Genomic DNA, 24223 nt, shown 5'->3' on the forward strand with positions numbered 1-24223 from the left:
TGTAGAAATGCTAGCAAGAAAAATGTCCAATTCACCCCTCAAATAAATTTATTTGGCATCTTTTCAAATGGCAAGACAGAGCTTTCTGTCTAAAATAACCTCTGAGAAAAATGGATAGGTTTGTGGATTCATTCTTAATGTTAGATTTGCTTCTTTAGACCAAGTTTGAAGCAGAATCATGACCAGACAGATTAAAAGTAAGATATTGGGTAAGTTATTGATTTGTAAGCAGCAGGGCTGAGCTCCTGGTCTGACCCCTATAGTAGATTGTTAATGGCAACGCAAACAACTGCTTGAAAACGAATATACATAAAGTGAAGATTCATAAACTCCCTGCAAATGCAAAAACTGCAATGATAAATTTTCTCCACTATGCTTTGCTTCAACTTTGAAAAACTGTGGTGGGGGTTGGGTAGAGCTCAAATGGTAGAGCACACGCTTAGAATGCATGAGGTCCTGGGTTCAATCCCCAGTACCTCTTCTAAATAAGTAAATAAGTAAACCTAATTACCCCACCCAAATTAAAAAAAATAATAATAAAAGAAAAACTGGTGATGGCTTACTCAAAATCAGAAGTACACTGAGATTCTTTTTTTTTTTTTTCATTCCTTAAAAAATGAGCTCTCTTCAACAAAGTATTTTTAAAACGCACCTTAATTAGTTGGTAGTTCTGAACTCCGTTTATTCCTGTGTCTGGATCAATGGCCGCTGGGAGAGCATATCGAGAGTTTATAGCCGAGTTTTCTGGGATTGATATGTTGATAACCGTAGCTGGAAATAACGGTGCATTATCATTTATATCTTCTATCAGAAACCGTATCTTAACCAGTCTAAATATTTCATCCGGCAGAACGGCAACCTCCACCTCATAAAAGCAACGCGAGTCCACCAAGATACCAGCACATAATTTCTCTCGATCGATGCGAGCTCCAGTAGTGAAAATCTCACCGGTACCCTCTTCAATTCGAATCAGTGGCACATCCCCGGTCTTGTACACTAGTTTGAACTGCATTGGAGTGGTTAAGGACTTGTCTGGAATTAGCGACAAGTTGAGGTCTTTCAGCAAGTCGCCTATCAGGACGTTTTCTGGCATTTCTTCCCGGATGGTGTAGTTCTTCTCCTGGGCGCCAGACTGAAATACGACGCATGCTAACAGGACCGCAAATATATACGTCCCGGACAACAAGTCCATACCAGGCACAATGGTAATAGTTCTTTGTGTCAGTCCACGGAATACTGTCAAAGAGAAAAGAAAAGAAGAAAGAGAACAGGAAGAGAAAGAAGAAGGACTTATTAAAGCCAAGCATTAAACGGATGTTAACTAAAGGCTCAGTTTTAAATTAAAATCGTTAAACGAAAGTATTAGCACAGTCGACACTGTTAAATACACTAATGACAGATTTGCTTGGAATCTAATATGCATTTTTACATTAAGATGAAAGGTAAATTAAACAAGATACCTACTGCAATTAAGAGACCCAGAGTGCTTCTGAAAGTGTTCACCACCGAGGAAATATATAAAAGAAAATATTATAACAAGATAGCTAAAAGTAATAAAAATGATTTAAAACATTATATTCAGTAGTTAAGGAAAAAGGAAGAGACATTTGTTACTAATCACAAAAATGTAATCATTTACTCTTTGTTATAATACTACTTTCAAATGCAATTCTTCTATGAGCAATGGAGGTTTTATACTATATTCTGTGTGTTCAGCTCGGGACATCAGAATATATATCAATCTAAGAGATTCAGAACGTTGGGATTAAGAAGAGAAGTCCTTTCAGAGAGGAGAAGGTTTGATGTGACAAATGCCTAAACATGGAAGAACAATCACGCGAAAAGGGGATTAAAGTTGTTTTTCTTTGGATGAGAGGAACAAGAATAAAAATAAAATTACACAGGGAGGGGAGGCAACTTCCAGATCAACATTAACAACTGCCCATTAAAGCATTCTGGGGGAAAAAAATGGCTTTCAGGAGAGAGTAAATTCCATATCTTTGGAGGTCCTAATCCAGAAGATGGATCACCAGTTTAGCTCTACATATTTATGATTTGTTAGATGACATCTAAACAGTCCATGAGAGAACTGGACTAAAAGACTTCCCAACTCTGAGAATTTATGTTTACAGACGGCATGAAGTAGCCCATGTGAAAAATGGGTTTTCACAACTACAAACTGGCTTAAGAATTATCCAACTACAAGAAACAGCTTGACTAGGGTTTAAAAATAAGAAAGGCATTTAAAAAGACTTTATATCAAGTTAAAACAGAGAGTCAAAAAAAGAAACAATCTTTCTGGCTGCTTTTCCGGCCCTTGCTATCATTTTTCATTCACTGAAATCTGCCATTTTATTTCAGTTCTCTAGTTCTTCCGAAAAAATTTAGGGAATTTTTATTTCTTTATAATTTGCCAATTTTTATCTGCAATTTCCTTTATTAATTCTGAATTCCTAGTCTCAATTTGATTTGCTGGATACAGTCTCAAATTGATGTATTAAATATATTTTAATATCTAGTATCATGAAACATTTCAATGTGCTTCTGTATGTTATTTATAGGTAATATAGTATATAAACACAAAGTGAAATGTGCATTGCATTAACCCTATCAGACATTATGTTTTTATAATAGGGATTAATGCAGCTATTGATGCATTCAGAAGTTTTAAAGGAGCAGTTGACAGATGGTCATTTAAAAATCCATTACAGAAAACTATTAATGCACACAGGTATCTAATTAAGGAATTTCTCAATTTTTATTGGTAATTGATAACCAGTTTAAAATTAACAAAAATTTTAGTAATAGTTCTAAAAACAAGAGGACTCATGAAATGATAGAAATAATTTGCTATGGATATTATGACCCAATTATGCCAGACCACATATTATATTACATAATTTTAGGAAATATGCATATTGACAGGCCTAAAGACACAAAAGTGGGAAAAGAAGCCATCCTATTTGCAATTAGTAATGGAATAAATGCATTTGTTGCAACAATTCAGATAGTTTCGGTCATGAACAGAACCAAGAAATAAGCCAAACCATCCTGAAACATTTCCTTTTGTAAGTTCTTGTCATAGAATTTAAAAGTTATATATTATGGATCCAACCACTTCCTATGTTCAGCAGATAGTGTTATTTATAAAAAATGTAAAGTATAATAGTAATGCTAATGCTGAAGACATTTTCTATCCTAGTAAACAACACAAAAAGACTATTGCCTGCGATATTTTTAGCATCATTTTCTCAATGATGAGCATTGGGATTACATAATATAGAAACCTTTTCATGATTCATTCTCTTGTGAATTATTGGCCTTATACTCCTCCGTGAATGTGAGAATAAAAACACCCCATTAATACTTACTTGAGTTGATATGCATACATATACATGTGTCTTATTGTGAATCTAGGACATCTAAAAAATTGAGTGTCTATGTGTGTGATTTTATAAATACCATGCAAACATAAGCAAAACTAAAAATGGGACAGTGACAATTAGAATTAAAACGATCAGTCTATTCTTATCTTACCCTTAGGTATTACACATTATTACAACTGGCAGAAGAATGCCACAGACCATTTTTAAAAACACTGCATGCATGTTGCAATATCTGTACATGAGGAAGGATTAAGAAAGTGACCCAATTCTAAGCAGTCTCCCTCTCCCAATCCATTCTAAATAGGTTCTACTCTACCTTTAATAATATCGTCAACCAAAACATTTTAAAATATGCTTCATCAGTTGAAATTCTTTTAGGGGTTTTAAAAATCAGGAAAAAACAATGGGGGGAAAAAGACAATGCAATTTCTAAAACTTAGGTAAATATACATATTTTAAACCTAGTAGGACTATTTATTGTCTCGTTAGTAATTCATTTCAAGAAGGTTTAGTCACGTATTCAACAAATAATTATTAAGCAATTTGTATATGCCAGGCACTATTGCAGGCACTGAGAATAAATCAGAGAACAAACAGGCAAAACTCCCTGCCCTCACAGAGTTTCTATTTGATAGTATAAATATTCCAGAATGGCTTTAATTCAGTGTTCAAATATAACAAAGTTAACTCTATGGGGGTAAACATGCATGATACAATAACCTCCATTCCAGATTTTGAGTCTAACCCTTACATTTATCGCTTGAAAATGCATTGTTATCTCTAAAATTTAAAAAGGTTTCCTTTAAAACGCTGAGTTTAATTCTCTGAATGACTGTGAATGAAAAATGTTGCCTGTTGCATCAGTAAACAAAGGCTGTTACAGCCATCAAGCCACTAGCGCTGCCTCCAGCGGTGCGCCCTGAGGGGACTCAGGATGGGAAAGAACAGGATACTGGTCCTACGATGCTAAGGTGCATGCATATCAAAGGAATGATTTCAATGAGCCCAGACTCTTGCATCTTTCTATACACAGAAGCGCTAAATTCCTTAACTTGAGATACCTGGTTTTCTTTAATTAACAGTAATCTTTTCATGTTCCGACTACCTGGTATTTGTTGCAAAAACTCCTTTATATCATGGCTTTTCCTTTTCCTCTTCGGAGTAGTCCCTCAGAGCTATTCTTAGAGGCTGCCTCCTGGGCTTGAAGTCTTCAGAAAGTCCGCCAAATAAAATATAATTTTCAACTTTTAGGTTGTGCATTTTTTTCAGTCAACATGACCGATACAGAAATTTAGCTACTAAATATGGATATAAAGAGTCACTGCTTAGTTTTATGGAAACACGATGAATTTAACTCAGATATTCAGGGAAAGTATTCCTACACACATAACTTTACTTGGCTCTAGTTTTCTCTCTCATGAATAAACGATAAGATAACCTTAAATTTCTTTTACCATCTCACTCCTACTATAGTCTGTGGTTAGTTTGGAAATTGATAGGGGAGATACAATGAAAGCAGATACAGAGGATTACAACTTTCTACAAGCTTCAATGGTGCCAGTGTTTGTTTAAGTGATGCTTTTACAGGCAATGCACAGTGATTGGGTAGGCAACAGTCACAGTTAAAGGGACAGCATCATGACAACCAGAGAAAGCAAAAGCAGAAATAAAATAAGCAACCCTGAAATTTTAAGTTATGAAAAGCAAACATGCATGTTCATTTGATAGTCTCTGAGCAGTTTAGTTCTCAAAAGGTAAGTAGGTAAGGGAGCTAAGTCTCTACTTTATGCAGTTCTAGAGATTTCAGACCATAAAAGTGATCTTCAAATGGTTTGTCAGAATTTCAATGCATCATTTCCCTGACATATTTGTTGCATTGTCCTTTATTATAGTGCTGTGTGTTTAATTTCTAACATACTTAAAGTAGTTCCATATGAACGAGTGACTTACATGCTACAGTAACAAAATGTTAAAAATAGTACAAATGTAGGTATTACATGAAAATAAGAAATATCTATATGTTTTCCATGATCCTAACTCCACTTGGCTGTCGTCGTTCTAATTACTATATGTCCCATGAAGTCAAAAATACACAATTAAGTAACCATAATGTATTATATAGTCACTTCTATGTTCTTGTACTCTTGCACAGTCAAAAGTTCTTTCACAGACTGGGAAAACAATCAGGTAGTGTTTTGGGTTGACAGGAAGGAATCTAGGGCATTGCAAGAAAAGTAACCACTTCTGGAGAAAGACAAACTGGAGCAACTGATAAACTCAGTACTTTCAAAGGGTTTGACCACAACAAGTAGAGTGGCGTACTTCAACTGGCTGTCCTGTTTGATATGACTATTTCCTATACATTCTGAAACTTGAAAGGTCAAAATGAAAGACTTAATAGGGTACTTTAATTCTATAAAACTGATATTTTTATTAAATTTTATTCCACAAAAGACTCATTCACATTTGGGTCTAGTCTTCTCCAAGAAGTGGATTCCATTAGTATTTGCTACCTTCTCAAAAAATGTTTGTTTTATTGATTCAGTCTAGCACTCCACAGTAGTTAGTGCAGTGTTCTCTAACAGGGTGTCAAATCTGTTAATAATCAATGCTCAAATATCACTTGTAAGACAATTTATGAAGATTGCTCTTTTATGTTAATTTTTCTGGGTTTTTGATATATGAATTAGGGAGCATTTGAAAAATGGCTTTAAAGACTAATCAAGCAAGAGATGTATTCTATATGGCAAAAATATAATGTCTGTCCATCATCATACACCCTTTTATCACCTTGGGGTAGATTTAATCTTGATTATTTCAGTATCTACTAATTATTTTAGTATATTTGGTCCATAAGTTACGTATCATCAAAATAAATAATTCTTAGATTCACTAAGGATAAAAGGATAATCTCCATTAGGTGTAGCAATTTACTTGCTCTAAGTAATTTCAAATCAGTTATTTAATTTAACCTTTATAATAACTATGTGGTATATATGAATATCTGTAGGCATTAATTTATATAGTAAATGTTTATACCAAATAAGCAGATAATTTCACACTCTATAAATCCTCTAGATGATCATGTTTTAAGATCACGTTTTAAGTAAGTAAATAAATGGGAAAAATTTCTGACTTCACTGGGAATTTGTTGAATACCCTATTTCGATTTTTAGATATGTAAGAGAAGTAATTACTTTTATTACTTCCTGTTCCCATGAATTAATAAGACAGTGTGGGTCTAACCAGAAAAAAATAAGTAGTGACTTAGGATATTTTTTATTTGTGTCAGCTGCTAATTTATCAAAATCATGATGCAATAAAACCAACAGTTAAAAGCAAATGAGATATACCACCAGAATCTTGGAAACGGTGTTGAAAACAAGATCTCAGTTGATAGTCTGAAAAATGAATCAAGATAAGGTATTAGTTATCAGAAAATGAATAGTATCTATCAACTTATTGTTCCAAGGAACAGGGAGATGACTTCCATCCTTAATAGCTGCATTCATTCACCCAGGGAGGCAAAAAAGCTTTTCCTCGTAAGATGACTTTGGGGTGACATAAATCCTCAATCAGTGGCTACACATCATACGCCACCAAGCAAATTGACATAGGAACTTTTTAAAAACCAATCTTGCTACTTGGTTAATCAACTGCCTAATAACATGTTCCTCAGCTTAAAGGTTCAGCAAAAATCCCTTCTAATTCTTATTCTTTTACACATATTTTAATATTACTTCTGTGATTTTCATTTTGTGTCTTCTCAAAACCAAAAGAAGCTGGATGACAAGTTAAAAATAACAACATCGATGAATCAGTGGATAGAAAAATATTTGAACCATAAATGAGACATACACAGGCCACATTTTGATACATTTAATTTAGGGCAGAACAATAATAAGATAGAATTCTGGCTTTAAAAGCTGAATTAGTATTTATGAATTAAATTAAGCACTACTTCTTGTCAGTTCTTAATTTGTACAATAAATTCATATTCTGGGATCAGCCTGATTTTCATGAAGAAATTGTGTCTATAACAAATACAGTTCAAATGCATTTACAAATAGCTCACACAAAGACAAATTATATACACTAATATTTCTATTTTTCCTTTCTCTTTCTTCAAAGTTAACACATAAGAAAATGTTTTGTTCATTTAACAATATCCCTCAAGCCTCTAATGAGTTATTACTTTAACTTTGTCTTACCTCATTTTAATTCCAAATATAAATATAATATTAATCATTCAAACTTCAACTTGGGCATTCAAAAACACCTGCTAAATTTGAGAAATCCTAAATTTAGAGGTCTGCTAGTTCTAGTTTCAATATTATTAGTACACTTGAAAGTGTACAAAATGGTTAATTATAAACTAGATGTTTTTATGTGTAAAAACTTACATAATATATGAAGATTTAGCTCTTTAAAAATAGAAATTTAGGTATAAACTTCATCTTTATGAATTTCAATTTAAAATATTTTACATTGAAGTAATTGTATAGATCCATAATATTTTACAGCATAATCCTCTATTCTGATTGCAAATTAATTACTTGAAATATATAGCAAAATTTATTAATAGGCCTTTATATTTAGTTTAACAGTGTATGGGCACTGTGTCAAACACGTAAGTGTTTGAGAAATGTTTATTGGTTCTTTAGGTTTCTGATTTTTTTGTTTGTTTGTTTCTTTTGAACTCTATTTTTCAAGATCATATTACTACTAGGACTGGCAAAGATTCCAAAACACAATAGGAATGATATATAACAACTTGATATGTTCATTATATTGTGCATTGTTTTATTAAAAAACCTACATTTTTCTGATAAGAGTGTATTTTAAGCACAATCTTCTCCTGCAGGTATTTTCATTACAAATTACACTAAGTTGTTCGTAGGCAAGCAGTTTTCCCAACTATAAGTAAAAAAATTACTTAAATTAATTAACAAATCCTATACCTTTTCAAAGTATTTGTAAATTCTTATTATTCAAAACTGTTTTTTTTTTTTTTTTTTAAATCGTGTTTCCAACTTTGGAGTACCACAAATCCCCCTTCGGTTCATTAAAGAATTAAAAGTGATTTCCTTTGTCATTAGCCTTCACTCACCATAGTCCATGCTTTCCCACCATAAGTGAAGAGAGAGTCTTTCCTCCACATAGTAACAGACTAGCATATTGGAAGAAGTTTTTTATGCTACCTTTTTATAAATCAAGCAGTGCATTGACTGCAAAGTGACTTTAAGAAACTGTCAAATGGGAAATCAAGGTTATACAAGTTCCATTTTTACAGAGTTGGATACAGTTTTGTTCTCTGGACTAGCAAATGCCAGCCAAATCCTAATTGTGGAACATTCATGAGAGATTTCATTTTTATGCTGAAAATAATCATCTTCATGTTCCACTGTGGAGTATGTCCTTTTGTATACATGTGTGCCTGGGCACAGACAGTTAACTTCAATGAAACCTGCCAAGTGAAATGCCATTACATTAAACAACAGTTGAAATCAAAGTGTGTGGTCAGAGTTACTCTCATATTAAGGCAGTCTCTTTCACCGTGTCCCACACTAATGCATAAGGAGACAAATAGTTATTTTTATTCAGGCGTTTGCAGTCATTATTATTTTTTGAATTTAACTCTTGCGCTGCTTATGAAAAACATGACTTGAACTTTGCTTATTTATGAAGGTTTGTAAAAAAAAAACCTTAATGTTATCGTCTGAAAAATAGATTTCACATTGGTTTTGAAAAAGTTTGCTGAAGAAAGAAAATAAGGACATCATTCTTCCTATTAGGCACCGGAGGCTCAAATCATTGGTGTTACTTTAACCCCTAAAATATTTTTGGTTTTTAGAATTACAACTTACATTGTGAAGATTTCAACTTGAAATAATGAAAAATGGGTGAAAAATGGCCATTGTATTATTTTAGATAAATCACTATTTCTGTATAGATAATAAATGTATAATATTGTCCTCACATTTTCTTATTAGCCTAGGAAATATTCGAAATACTGAAAAGCTTTTTTTCCTGTGCAAAGGTATTCAGCTCCTTAATGGAGATCATAGAATGAGCTATCACAACCAGAACTATTTCACACTTGCTCTAACTGGCACTCACTCTAGGAAACTGTGATCACATGCTGCATTAATTCTTCCTATAAACTGACAACCTTGGAAAATGAAGGCCAGTGCTATTCAGGATAAAATTGCTTTGTATCTGGACTTGATATAATAGATGGCACAAGAACAAAAATTTAAAAGCAAAGGTGATTGTGCCCTGAAAAAAAAAAAAAAAGAGGTCTTTTCCACCTGATAGTCATATTTAGACTATAAGCGCCTAGAGCTCTGCAGATCAGTATAATTGTCCTGCCCATACGTAACTACAAAATTAAATTAAACTAAATTAAAAATTCGATTGTTTAGCTGCACTAGGCACATTTCAGATGTTCAATAGACAAACATGGCTAAGGGCTGCAGGACTAGACACTGCAGGTTATAGAACATTTCTAACATGGCAGAAAGTTCTATTGGACAGTGCTGGTCTAGAGCAAGAGAAAAGTATTCTTGAGCTATGCATGCATCTAAGAAAGTGAAATGACTGGGGTACCTGATTCACAGGCAGGGGACAAAAAAAGGATAAAACAAAATGATGCAGTAAAATTCATTATTGACTCATTTAGGAATGAATACTATTTTATGATATTAAATCTTGAAACTATTAAGTAGTGAATAATTTTAAGAGATTGGTAACTTGTTAATTCAAGGAGAAACAATCAAATTTCCCCTAATTTTAAATTAGAAATCAAATGGCTTGAAATTTTCTGAGAGAAAAAAATGTGCAATTTTATAGTGATAAATAAATAGTATCTTGGAATTATTTTCATAAAACATTATATGATCCCCATAAAACCTATGAGAAATACTACATAAATAAATGTACTGTATCTGAGACACTAAAATTATAAAGAGGTATAATTTGTGTAAGGTCAATGGAAGTGTGGGGTACTCACCATGTTCTCCTGATTTACCTCCATCATAATGCTTATACGGATAATATGACGAATACAATGCATGATAGAAATCACTAATTCTTCAAGAACTTCACACAGGAAACTGAAGGGTACAGTGTAAATATACTAATAGATAACTATATAAGTTTGTCTTGCTTTATAATATCAGAAATGCATGCATACTATAAATAAGTACCTATAAGGTAGAACCATTCAATGCAAGCCACTGTTTTTTAACATATCTAATTATCATTTTACTTTCAATCCTTGTCTATCATCCCCAAGTCCACATGGCTCTCTTCCTTCTCTTAACATACAGAGCACTGATAAACATTGGCTCCGACAATTTATAAATTTCCTCATATTTCAATTCTGGTGCAGACTTAATGCTTGACTTCTAAGTTCTCCACAGTGCCGGATACCATCTTAATAAGTGCTGCTGATTTTTAGTTTTTAATGTGTTTAATACAGAAATAGTATTTAATACATAAAAGGCTCTGAGAGTCTAAAAACTTAGACAAAGTGTTTTAAACCACTAGTAAAAGCCATTACTCCTCGAAATAGAAATGGAATCCTTCCGTTTCTCTGTGCAATATCTAGTCTTGTTCCTTGTCCATTTTTTCCTTAAAATTCCTATTTCTTATGAGTGTGCTATTCCCAATTTTAATGTTATTATCTTTAAATTCTATTTAGAAAAAATGGACAAATAGAGGCAATCTGTGGAGGAAGATCTAACATTCTAATTTCATTCAAGTTTTTATATAATACAAAGCTTCAGAATTCATTACATCACTATACATAAAACAGTAAATTAACATGAACATTTTTTGTACATTAGGTATTGTTTTTTATATTTTCCATATACACTAAATAATGTTGCTGTAATTGGTTTTCATTTACTTATCCTTATTTCCTTCTCATATGTCAATAAGTCAACTGTCAATGTCAAAATATGCTCTTTAAAAGGGTATGATTTTGCCCAATACTGCTTTCAAACTAGCAATTGAGTCCACAGACTAAAACAAGCTAGAAAAAGAAAAAAAACAGGACTTTTATTTCTGTATTGTGTGCCATATTCATGAGAAAATGTTAAACCATTATCAAATGTATGAAAAAGTAATTCTTTGATAGCTGATTCTTTTATGCTTACAAAAAAAAAGCCATTTTATAGACGCATTGTTTAAATATACTTTGGGTTTGATCTCCTAGTTTTAAAAATAAATGAAAATTGGTCTATAAACAGAATGAACCAGAAGACTCTATCTAGGTCCATTATTGCAACTGTCTTAACGCCCAATACTGATAACTTCGGACAAATTATTCATTCAGGGATTCACATACCTTGTCACAAGACCATTTATTTAGAGTTACTGTTAAATATATTTGACATGGAAATTGAGACAAGCATTCATTTCCCTACTTAAAAATCAAAATCATAAAAATTATAATACTTGCTTAAAAATCAAAATCATAAAATATTATTATATCCAAATATAAACTCCCCTGGCACAATGAAATTAAAAAAAAATTTTTATTTAAGATTTTGTAGCATGAGCTATGGAAATGGATCGCCTGGTTTTAAATCCATGATCCACCACTTACTGGCTGTGTAATTTTAAGCAAATTTTTAAAAATTCTGTCTCATTAAATACAGAGATAATGATACCATCTACCTCACTGTGTTACTGTGAAGATTAAATTAATTAACATATGTAAAGCACTTAGAACAGTTCCTGGAACCACACAAGTGTTGGCATGTGTATGTAATTGTTGTTGTTGTTAGTATTAAACTAAAGAAAAGAAGATAAACAAAAGTGTTTGTATATCCTGAACTCACAAAGGCAAATAAATAAGTCTAATCCTGTGGAAGAAAAATTGAATTCTAGTATTAACTTTGCCTTTAAGTAGGTATGACTTTGGACAAGTCATTTAATCTTTGTGCCTCATTTTCTTCATTATGGTGAGTAGAGTTGGGGTTCATCTCTAAGATTTTTCCTTGTTCTAGCATTTTATGATTGAAATAAACTTTCCTCATAAATCTCTAGTCATTTGCATAATGGATCTCAGCTATGTGCAATGCTACAGCTGTAAAAATTTTACATCACAATTCCATATGTAAATCCAAAATATCTTATTGTCATCTACTGCATATTTCATATAATTTTAATTGATTTTAAACTATGTTTACAAGGTTTAAAGACTGTATGCCTTGTTTTCAGTAGGTAGTGATTTTATGGTTGTTTCTAGCTTGGCAATAAATAATTTTTCATATAATTTAGAATGGAAATTTTATTTAAAAGGAGTATTTTAATGATTATTTTTCATTTGCAAAGTTTTTTTGGTAATAAATTTTCCCCTTGAAATTTTATATCTCTTGATAACATTTTCAAGAAGGATATATTCCAATGACATTTATCTTTAGATATTATTATGATTAGTTTTCAAATGCTAAAATTGACCAATTTATCTCTTTAATGAAATAGGAAATATATATTGACTCTTTGGATGATTTTAATTGACATTTGAGTTTTTAAAGAATAAATATAAGTTAGAGAAAGTGGGGGTTTATTTTAATTGGATAACTGTAATACATTTTGAATCCCTATAATCCAGCACTGTGTTGAAAATATTGAAGCAAACATATCTCACAAAATCAAATGATTTTTCTCAAATAGTATTTCCAACTAAAATATGTCATCATGATCTTGTATTGAATATGATAAAAATCCCACTTCTGTAAAGTTGAGCACTCTAAAATTAAAAAGATAATTAAAACCTGTTATAGCTGACAACTACAACATTGCACCTTCAAAATTTTCCACTAATTACAGCTGCTAATTTTCAAGAGGAGCTGTTAAAGTGAGTCAGATTTGACATAAGGACAGCTTCTCCACCTCTTTTTTTTTTTGATTCAAAAGAAAAGTTTTTTTTTTTTAAAACAAAACATTTCCAAATATATTATCTATCCAACCAGCACTTTTTCTATTGGACTACTTTTACTTTTTTTGATGTTGGAAAATAAATATTAATTATTTTGCAAAACATTATATACAACAACCAAAACAAAACAACAACAAAAACTAAAAACAAAAAACAACATGTGTTACCTATTAAAACCTACAGACTCCAAACTCTGAGGCTTAGCATTTGAAGGTCCTTAATTAGTTGCTTCCAACATATGTCTTTCTCATTAACTGATAATCCATGACCTCCCCTCATCAGCGAAGCCAATACCCACTTTCTAGCCATAACGTTTTCCATCTATCTGGTCATTCAAGGTCATCATCTGCTCCAGGGCATTTCACAACTCATTTCCTCCAAGAAACATTCACAGATTAATGCCACAAGGAGAATATCTGAATAAGAGTAAGGGTAATGTTAAACGTAAGTGCTTAAGGGATTTGTAGTTAAAATATGGCAACTATGGAGAAGGCAGTCAACAAAGTCATGGAGAAATCAGTTTTGTTTTCTTAACTTTAATTTGGAAGAAAAAAAATATCATTCAACGTTCCTATGTGTCATGTGCTTTTGAATAGCACATTCCCTTACTCATCTATTCTTTCTCTATTACCCCATCATAAAGGCATACAGAATATTGTTTTGAACTGAATGTCTTGTTGAATACAATATTTTTTACCTTGGTTTAATTTGGCTTTGCTATCTTAATGGTAGACTGCCACTAAGAAAGTGGGGACTGTGCCTACTAATTTTTTTTTTTCTGAGGGGTAATTCCTCTCTACTATCTCAAGTCCTTTGAAAGCAAACCTGGTACAAATCTCAGGTCTTTAAAATATTGTGTGCATGTTAAGAGACAGTAAAGGGTAGGACTGAATCAGCCTGTCAATGATTCAAGTTTGTAGACTCAAAGATGTTTTTAAATGTAGCAAAATGTGATAAGTTATGTTCTATCTACCTATAAGGGGCTTGAACAATTCAGGAAGGACTGTGAGGCACCAGGGAAACTAGGAGGAGCCGAGGACGTGGAAGAGGCCATGGAGGAAACTTGAAAAGGATGTGGGTAGTGAGGAGTGACAAGGAATGGCTTTGAGTATTGAGACGGACTAGGAGAATAAGTATTGATAGAGTGTAGGCAGGACTAGGATGGATGAAAATTAAATGGGGCAAGTTGAAGTTGGGGAACTGAAAGAGTGGGTAGAGACTTGGAAGAATCACAGAAACTCAAAAGCACAGTGAGGAATTTGGCGCAACTATAATGGAACTGAGAATGACTTCCAGGAATGGGAGACTTGAAGGACTGAAAAGAACAGGGAATGTCAAGGGAGATCTGATGGATCTGGGAGGTCTTGGGCACCATCAAGAGTGGAAATTGACACAACACTATAAACTGACTATATTTCAATAAAAATACATAAATACAAAGCAAAAAAAAAAAAAAAAGTGGATTTGAGTACCTGAAGGGAATAGTGGGAAGAGACAGAGGAGTAATAGAGATAAGGGACGACAACAATGAAAATAATAATGTAAAAAGTAAAAGATTGTTTAAATTTTTTTTCCCTAAGTAAAGATTAAAGTACCTGAGGAATTTCTATATTCCCTGGTGGATAAAGTGCTGTTTAGCAGCAAATCATTCAGGACTCTGAAAGGTAGGCACGAAACATTCTAGGAATTCAAAATGGGACAAAGGTTCTGCTACCCTTATTTGTCTGCTAAGGGAAGCTTAAGTAAAAATGTCATATCCACTAATTGGGCTTTCTCTTTTGGACTTTTGTAACAGTTCTATTAACCTAGCACATAGAATTGGGAACCTGCAGTAGGATTAGGAAGCAGCAGAATGCATAGATTCACGGTACTATATATGTGGACTAGATGTGATCCTTGCCCCATTGGCTAGTAGTATTTGTTCCCTGAAGCTGAGGAACAAATCATTCCTTGAATATTAATCACCTATCATGTCACTAAGACTTTATAATTACCTACATACTAATTTCAATTTTCTTCGTTATGAAACTGATCTTGACTAGAATGCTTCTTGATATCAATTCGTACTATCTTAGAACGGGACTCCTAATTCTTTAAGGAGGAGAGCAAAACGTTGTCTCACCCAAGCTTGTCAGCTTCTTCACAAGACTACGAAGTTCAGAGAATCTGAGGCAAGACCTCTCTGGCATGTGATCTATGGAATCCTTATTACCCACAAAAAGGTTTCCCTGTGGTAGGTCAAAGACTTTGAGCTGGATTTCAAGAAACCAAAAAAATCTAAATTCAACAACTAGACTACACATGACAGTGGTCCTTCATTATGTGACAGGCTCCTCCAGTGTGCTGTAATGGCTACAAATCAAGAAAAGGTTAATGATTTTTGTACAATTTTAAATTTTGGAAGAGGGGAAGCAAGACATAAATTTGTGTTTTCAAGATAATCTTATGGATCTTTCTTAGATTAAAAACCAAAAAGTCCACAATACTTTTGGAGGTAGGGTATGCTGGAAAGGTATTTCCAGGCTTTGGAACAGAAGAAGCTTTTAAAAATTTGAAAAGCCAGTCTATACTACTACATTCTTGATTCCAATTAAGTCAGATCTGTTAAAGCATTTAAGGCATATTTGTGTAGAAATTATGGCAACTTACTACCTATTTATAAGTTTTATACTGGTGTTTCAAAAATTTGTAGATTAAATGAAAATGTGGTTAGAATGATACTGATATAAATGATCTTCAGGGGATAACTGTTTACATTGCAAATGGCTGTAATTTCTATGTTTAAATATGGAAAATGGGAATCCTATGTCTTATTACTTTATGCTTCTTGATATCAATTCATACTATCTTAGAACAGTTTATGATTATGACTTTCCTAGAATTCCAGAGACATGTGTTTCTCACACTCACTTCTCCATCAAAACTTTCTAGAGCAGTGCTATGCCACAGAGATTTCTGTGATAGAAATATTCTCTATCTGCATGGTCTAAAATGGTAGCCACAGGTAGCTATTAAACACTTGAAATGTGGCTAGTGCAACTGAGAAAATGAAGTAAGTTTATTTAATTTTAATTATTTTTTATTTAAATAGCTACATGTGCTAATAACTACCATATTGAACAGCACAGTACAGAGATACTTCATATTCTGTTTTTCTTTTACTGAAGTACAGTCAGTTACAATGTGTCAATTTCTGGGATACAGCACAATGTCCCAGTCATGCATATTCATACATATTTGTTTTCATATTCATTTTCATTAAAGGTTACCACAAGATATTGAATATAGTTCTCTGTGCTATACAGAAGAAATTTGTTTTTTAATATCTATTTTTATATATAGTGGCCAACATCTGAAAATCTCAAACACCCAAATTTATCTCTTCCCATCCCCTTTCCCCTGGTAACCATAAGATTGTTTACTATGTCTGAGAGTCTGTTTCTGTTTTGTAGATGAGTTCATTAGTGTCCTCTTTTTTTTCTTTTTTTAGATTCCACATATGAGTGATATTGTATGGTATTTTTCTTTCTCTTTCTGGCTTACTTCACTTAGGATGATGATCCCTAGTTCCATCCATGTTGCTGCAAATGGCATTATTTTATTCTTTTTTATGGCCGAGTAGTATTCCATTGTATAAATCTATCACAACCTCTTTATCCAGTCATGAACATTTAGGTTGCTTCCATGTCTTGGCTACTGTATATAGTGCTGCTATGAACATTGGGGTGCATGTATCTTTTTGACATATTCTGTATTTAATTTAAGGTATGCAGGGATTTACTTATAGAAAATATGTTTTGTTAGGATACTCCCTGCTCTTCAACCCACCCATCAATCCATCTATTCATCCATCCATCCAGTTGAACTTTAATTCTGAACCATCCTAAGTATGTAAAGAACTATGTTAAGTGTATATAATAGAGGAGATTTATAATAGATTACATTTATATGGTGGAGGAGAATTGTACAAGGTAAATAATACTGTACATTGAATAGGCTAATTGACAGACAAATGAGCAAATGTTATGGGAGTACTAAAGAACACTTGTAGATAATTGGGTTACAATGAAGCTCATACAGGAGGTAGTTTTTAAATGTTTCTGGTAAATGGCTACAAGGTATAGGAAGGATTATAAGGGAAAGAGATTGCAAGACAGGAAAGTCTGAAGTTTAAAATGGAACATGAGAATAAGAAAGAGGAAATACCCCAAGTTTTTTTAAGTCTGAGTGACTGAAAAAGTTAGTGCCAAGAACAGGTAAGGTTCAAATCAGGAGAATGAACATGGTTTGCAGGAAAATGTTGAGGCTAAATGAAAGAATGTATTTTAATTTAAAAATTTTAAAAGTTATTTGCTATAAAAGTTCATTTAAATTGAATGAAAATTTTAGTCATCAAACTAACTTTATATGTTAATTGCAATTGTATTAATGATAAATAAGATCAACGTAGAGGTCGGATATGCTTAAAGAGACCACTAGTAAAGTGAGATAGTCGATCGTCTATCTAAACTTCTATCTTGGACTTTAAAGACCAAAGATTGGATAATTACAGTAACAACAGCCAAACACAAACATGTGCATTTTCCCTTAATTTCTATATAGAATTCCTGTTGAGCAGTGTCAGATAACTTAAGATATATGAATTTTTTTTTCATTCCCTAGAAGAGTGCCTTAAATTCTTTAGGAAGTATTGCATTCTGTATTAATCTAAAAGCAAAGACCAAAATACTTTGGGGAAGTAGATATCTTTATTATGTGATGCAGGCAGCTAATCAAATGTCATAAATACAGAACTAAACCAACAGATTTACAGATTTCCAGGTCTATCACATGTTCCTTTTGAAGATAAATTTATAAACATGTATTAAATTTGAATAAAAGTTAACATTTATCTGCAGAGATCATTGTTATTTTTGTTTTGCCCCTCTGAATTAATGTTCCCAGTTTCAACCAGAAAATAATTTTTGCTTCCTTTGCAAACTGAGAATTGAATATTTCTGTAGTTTGAAGAAATACAATTTTAAAGAATCAAGTACTGAATATCAGTACTTAATTAATTTGAATGTATGCTGAAGTGTGGGAGATAATCGGGGTTTTATCTTTGCCTTTCATAAAGACCGGGCCTGTAACAGGCAAAAGTTATTTTCATAGTTGAATTTTCACCTCTTGAATCCTAGAGCTAACAGATATGAGTGTTTTCTTTTGAGGAAATTATGATTTCCAGGAATTTGATTAACATGAGTGCCCATTTTTTCCATTAATAAGAAACTTGAAAGTTGAGAAGTTGTAGCCCTTTACATTTAATATTTTATGACCCATTCAGGTGCACTTTATGACTCAGGGGCTATGCCTATGTAGGTAATTTTCTTCCTACTAGAATGATATATGAGGATCAAGAGGTTGTGAATATACAGTTTGCTGACACATGGATTCTTAACTCCTGGAATTTCTGCCCTCTAATAAAAAATATCCATATTAGCTTGTCCACCCAATGGTATGTTGGTGGGTGAATTAAAATACTACTTTTCTGATTTCTCTCTGCCTCTCTCTGTCTCTCTCTCTCTCTCTCTCTCACACACACACACACACACACACACACACACACACACATACACTTCACACACTTTCTTTCTCACACTCACCATTTTTACTATTAATTAAGAGCATAAATGGCAAATGTCTAAGACTGAATCATATTTATCTTTTCAAATTACTTTTAGCTCTTGGTAACGCAACATGTCAATGTGCCTAATTTTCACCAGTTCGGATAATGAAATTTCATGACTTGTGAGGCTCTGAGAAATTACTAAAGAATGCTTGGAATAAAACAAACAACAAATCTTTAAGAGAACTGTCATTCATAAGTATTTTCTAGGTGTAAGAAAAAAGTTATTCTAATGGATTTTAAGTATGAGAGATGGTCAAGCAAACAACCACAAAAGAGGCTGAAAGGTCTGACTTAATATTTTGCTAATATAGTGGAAAATCAGATAAAGATGACTGGGGAGAGAGGAAACTAACTTACCAGCTAAAGGAAACATGCTGTGCTCTCTGTCAACAGTCTTCATTAGACAACCATCTTCATTGGTTGATTCAACCTTATGAATTAATTTATCAATTTCAGTCACTGTCTGCCTTAGATATTGCTTCTCCTTGTTCACCTTTACATCAATAAGGTTTACTAAGAAGTTTCTGTTAAAAGTTAAACTATTTGAATTTTGCTGAATTAGGAGTATTTATCTCATTGCCTCTCCCTTATCATTAGACAGATAGGTCTACAAAACCACATCTTTCGTGTTTTTAACAGTGGAAAACCTTCTTTATTCATATTTCACAGAAGCTAAGAGTAAAACATTGTTTGCTCTGCTCTTCTGCACATGTTCAGATGTGACTGCATGAACCCAACTGGTAAGGAAAAACAACAAGGAGTATAGACAATAGCCCTTGTCAATATCAAGAAAGTTTATGAATTTTGTTGTTGTATTTTTCCTGCACTCAGTTAAGTGTGGTCAAGTACCAAATTCCACAATGCCTTTTATCCTTCCACCACTTTAAGCCTAAGCCTAAACTCAAATTTTACCTTGAAATTTAGTTCTTCAGTGAGATTAAAATTCCCATCACCTAGGTGCCTTACTAGTTGAAAAGTAATAAGAAAACAAATTCCCACAGGTAAGGTAACTGAAATTTACACTCCTTGTGACTTATCCTGAGAACAGTTTCTTTAGTAGTTTCAGATTTCTGTAGGCTACAATTTTTTAAACAGGTGTACTGTGGAATTATGACAAATCTCCACTTAGAGAATTTAAGATATCTAAGAGAATTATCACAACCGTGAAAGGTGAGAAACATCAAATGCCCATTCTCTCCTTTTAAAACAGAACAACTTTTTCTAGTGGAAATCAAACCCTTTTAAGTGGCTGTGCTTTAGCAAACACAAGACATTCTTTCACCTTCATTCTTTTTATTCTTCTGGCAAGTTTTTTTTTTTTTTTTTTTTTTTTTGCACACCTGAAGACAAGGGGGAAAGTGTAAATATTTCTTCCCAATTTAGAAAAATCAGTATATTTTTAGAATATTGATCATAAATAGATCAAAACATTCAACCATATGTCATTATAAATGCAATCAATTTAAATCAAGTTTGAATATCAAAACCTTTCTTCCCCGCCTCACTTATATAGTCCTGGTGGTCTCCCCACTTTATTGTACTTTAAATTATTCACATAAAATGTTTTAAATTATTCAAAGAAAAAGTCCTAGGCACTTCACTTATCCAATGTCACTTTCATATTACCAAACTTCGTTTTCCTTTTATTTGGATGGGGGTAAGCAGTCTGTTTATTTTGTCCTATATCTTTTTGTCCTGATCACTTATTTTAGTGTGAAACTGCTCTAAATATAATACATGTAACTAATGAAAATTATTGTAGTAAATATAATGATTCTATTCTAATATTAGAGCTTTAGAATATTTGGGATTCCTTTTTGAGATAAGTTACTACAAATACTGATTTAAAATATACATGCATACTTACATGTATGTATATGTGTATATATTTAATGTGTATGTATGAAATATACAATATCTAACTCAAAAGAGTCAAGTGTTTAGTTTAAAGAATACCAGAAGATTGTATGATGAAACTACATTTTAGAGAGAAAGAGAATTTGGGGCCTCAAAATTCATCTTCTGTGTGTATTTATTTGGGGAGAAGGGGGGACTAAAATTCTGCAAATACCTAGTACATTTAGATATGTTGTCATAAGTATTTTAAAAATAGAACAAATGAGTAGAAACAGAATCAGTGGAGAAAGAAACTTATCTGATTATTATCTTTTATAGCCACAAAAAGTCTTCCTTAGGATAGAGTTTGATATATTCATCATTTTTAAATATATCGCAAAGGGAAACTTCAACTTCTAGGAATAATGACAGTAAGTGATTCTATCATTATTTTTGTCACTTCCATGTTCATAAATTGAAATTGAGTATTTTTTCTTAGCTATTTATATGTAGGTTCTATTTACTAGTTTTCAAAACTCTCTGACTTTATCATGCTAAAAATTAAAGAAAAATGATATTCTTGGATCAATTTCTAGGACTGAGTTAACTTCCTCAGGAAAATTAGTCTTTATGAGTAGGACCAAGAGATGTCTTTAACTTAATGTCTTTCATCATGACATTTTATAGTATGCTGCTGCTGCTGCTTCTGCTGCTTCTGCTGCTGCTGCTTCTTCTTCTTCTTCTTCTTCTTCTTCTTCTTCTTCTTCTTCTTCTTCTTCTTCTTCTTCTTCTTCTTCTTCTTCTTCTTCTTCTTCTTCTTCTTCTTCTTCTTCTTCTTCTTATATGACTCTTTTTAAAACTTGCATGCTTAGCTAGGTTATTTCAGTATCTGGTGGTTCAAAACTAAAATAGTTGTAAATGTTCATCTTAAAAAGATATAATTATACTTTAAACTATATCCCCTTTCATCAGACAAGGTGATCAGTTTAGAAATAAAATACCATTTCAGGCCTAAAATAAAGGAAACCCATGATCACATACATGTTGACTGAGTAGTCATTTAAGCATGATGAAGTAACATTTATTTTAAAACAGAATTTTCTTAGATAAGCCAATAAATACACTACTAAAGGTTTATAGACAATAAATTTAAAATAAATTTAAATGTTAATAAATTAATAATATTTTAAAACAATCTTAAATTTTGTTCTTACTTCCTCCCAGGTTAAGTAAAAGCAGCCAGAACCACTTTAAATATAACCCTGCTATTTCATGTTTTGTAGCATTCTTGTAGATAAATGATATTCAGAATCACCACAAAAATCCAAACTAAAATGGCAACTTTAATGATATAATCCTTTAAAAAATAATTTTGATGAATTTTTCTAAAGAATTGGATTAATTTTGCTAAGAGTGTGAAAAGACTTGTATTTGGTAAAAAAAGAGAACATATCACATTGCCTAAACCGTCAAGAAGAGTATTTTTGTTTGTACTGACTTCTGTTGCCAACACGGTCACCAATTCAAGAAGTCTAAATTTTCCACTATTTAGCAAATAGTAGGCTTTACTGGTAATCAAACTATCAATAAATGATTTTTTTTTAAATCTAGGAAATTGAATAGTCCTCCACTCAAGCTATTTGAACTCCTCCTTCCAAGATTACTTACATGCTGGTATATTGTTGCAAGTCATAATCTTATTAAAATAAATTATAAAGGAAATAAAGATCCATATTCCTGCAAATTATTATGATGTCAAATGTCTTGATACATTCAGCAATTAGATTCATCTTAATATAACTTCTAATGTATATAATCAGTTACTAACGGTAGTTACCGTCTGAGTTCTTAGTCCATGGCAAGCACAGTGCTAAGTACATTTAATACAACAGTCCTATAATATATGTACTGTTATCGTCACTTCTATTTACATATGAGGACACGAGGTGCTAAGAGCTTAAGTAACTTGCCCAAGGTCTCAGAGCTATTATGGTATGCAGAATTTGAAAGCAGATTTGTTTGACTTCAAAGGTTAGGCTTTACTTAACTACTAAACAAACATTACACATGACAAAATATGTTTATGTGTTCACTTATGATAAAACAAACAAAACCTAAAAATGTCTTAGAATTAGAATCTAGATCAAGATTATCAAGGGGTTCACCCAGTAAAGGCTTGATCTGTATGAAAATGTAACTTTAGGGAAAATGGGAAAGGTAATTGATGACAAATGGTTTTGTTAATTTAACTTTTTCTTAGGAATCAAATTTTCTCAATTTTCTGATAATAAGATAAACAAATTTGTAGAGGTCTCATTCCATGTGTTTCTATAATCTGTATTAAAGTACAAACACTACAAATCTTTTGTAGAAAGAACTAAATACCATCTTTTGATCCAAATGCCTATCTTCTTATTAGAAAATTGTCTGCTCATTCAATAAGTAATTGAATTGGAAAATAGATTTGCATCATGCTACATCTCATTGAAATTGATGTTGCAAAATTGGGTAATTTGCACTAAGGACATTAAATGGAACTAAGTTTCATTTTCGGGAACTCATGTGAAAATTAGATCAGAAGTCCCAACTTTACAAATCTCACTTTCTCCAGAAATATGCATTATTCATAAAGATTTCTCCAACACTAATTTTTACTTAAGCCTTATGTAATGATCTTGACAAATCTGCATATGTGAGGAGTATACACAGGAAATATCTCTAGTGATACCATTAGAATTTTGGAGTTAACAGTAAAGCTGTGATTTCTCCCTTTCAAGAAATCTTCTGGACTGTGGCCTTTGATTATTAGGCTGAACCATATCAAATTGCTGATATTCAACCAATTTTAACCTGAAAAATAGCAATTTCATATGGTCCAAATACATATATTCTACCTAAGTATTTAGTCAGACTTTCCACTAATGTTCAATTCTCTATATCAACTACTATATCAATAAAAAAAGATTAATCCCAAATATCTGGGGAATATGCAAACTGTGTGTGCAGGAAAAACTTATTTCATGCAGGTGGACATTAATAAATAAGTGGAAATTATTAAAATGTGTGGGCTTATTAATAATGTAACTTTGATGTGGAGTAAGCAGCAGGATGCCTAAATAAGTAAAGAGAAATGACGACTTTGAGTTGATAGAGGCACCGCAGACAATATAAAAGTTGTGGTGGTGAGAAGCAGGCAAGAAAAAGGATCAAAAAAGATGAGTTTTTGTCAACAGAATTAATTCAATGTAAACTAAATGCAGTATACTCCACCAGCATAGGTAACTGTAATTAAAGGACTACAAAGGCAATACAAAGACAAGCTGGAAGGAAATAAAGAAAATCACCTATATTTAACTTGATAGATTTCCTCTGAATTGGAAC

The 24223-nt window shown here is 32.4% G+C and overlaps 1 protein-coding gene across 6 annotated transcripts in view; it reads right to left on the reverse strand.

Moving 5' to 3' along the window:
* The window catches only part of PCDH11X (protocadherin 11 X-linked), a 590766-nt gene that overhangs the window by 545522 nt on the left and 21021 nt on the right, over positions 1 to 24223 (reverse strand). For all 6 annotated transcript variants that reach the window (XM_031445559.2, XM_064482994.1, XM_031445558.2 and 3 more), the window contains exon 2: positions 653 to 1236. In XM_031445559.2, the coding sequence (XP_031301419.1) occupies positions 653 to 1192 (540 nt within the window). In that variant the 5' untranslated portion in view covers positions 1193 to 1236. The remainder of the gene's footprint in view (positions 1 to 652; positions 1237 to 24223) is intronic.

This window comes from Camelus dromedarius, chromosome X, assembly GCF_036321535.1.
Source record: "Camelus dromedarius isolate mCamDro1 chromosome X, mCamDro1.pat, whole genome shotgun sequence".
Classification (NCBI taxonomy): domain Eukaryota; kingdom Metazoa; phylum Chordata; class Mammalia; order Artiodactyla; family Camelidae; genus Camelus; species Camelus dromedarius.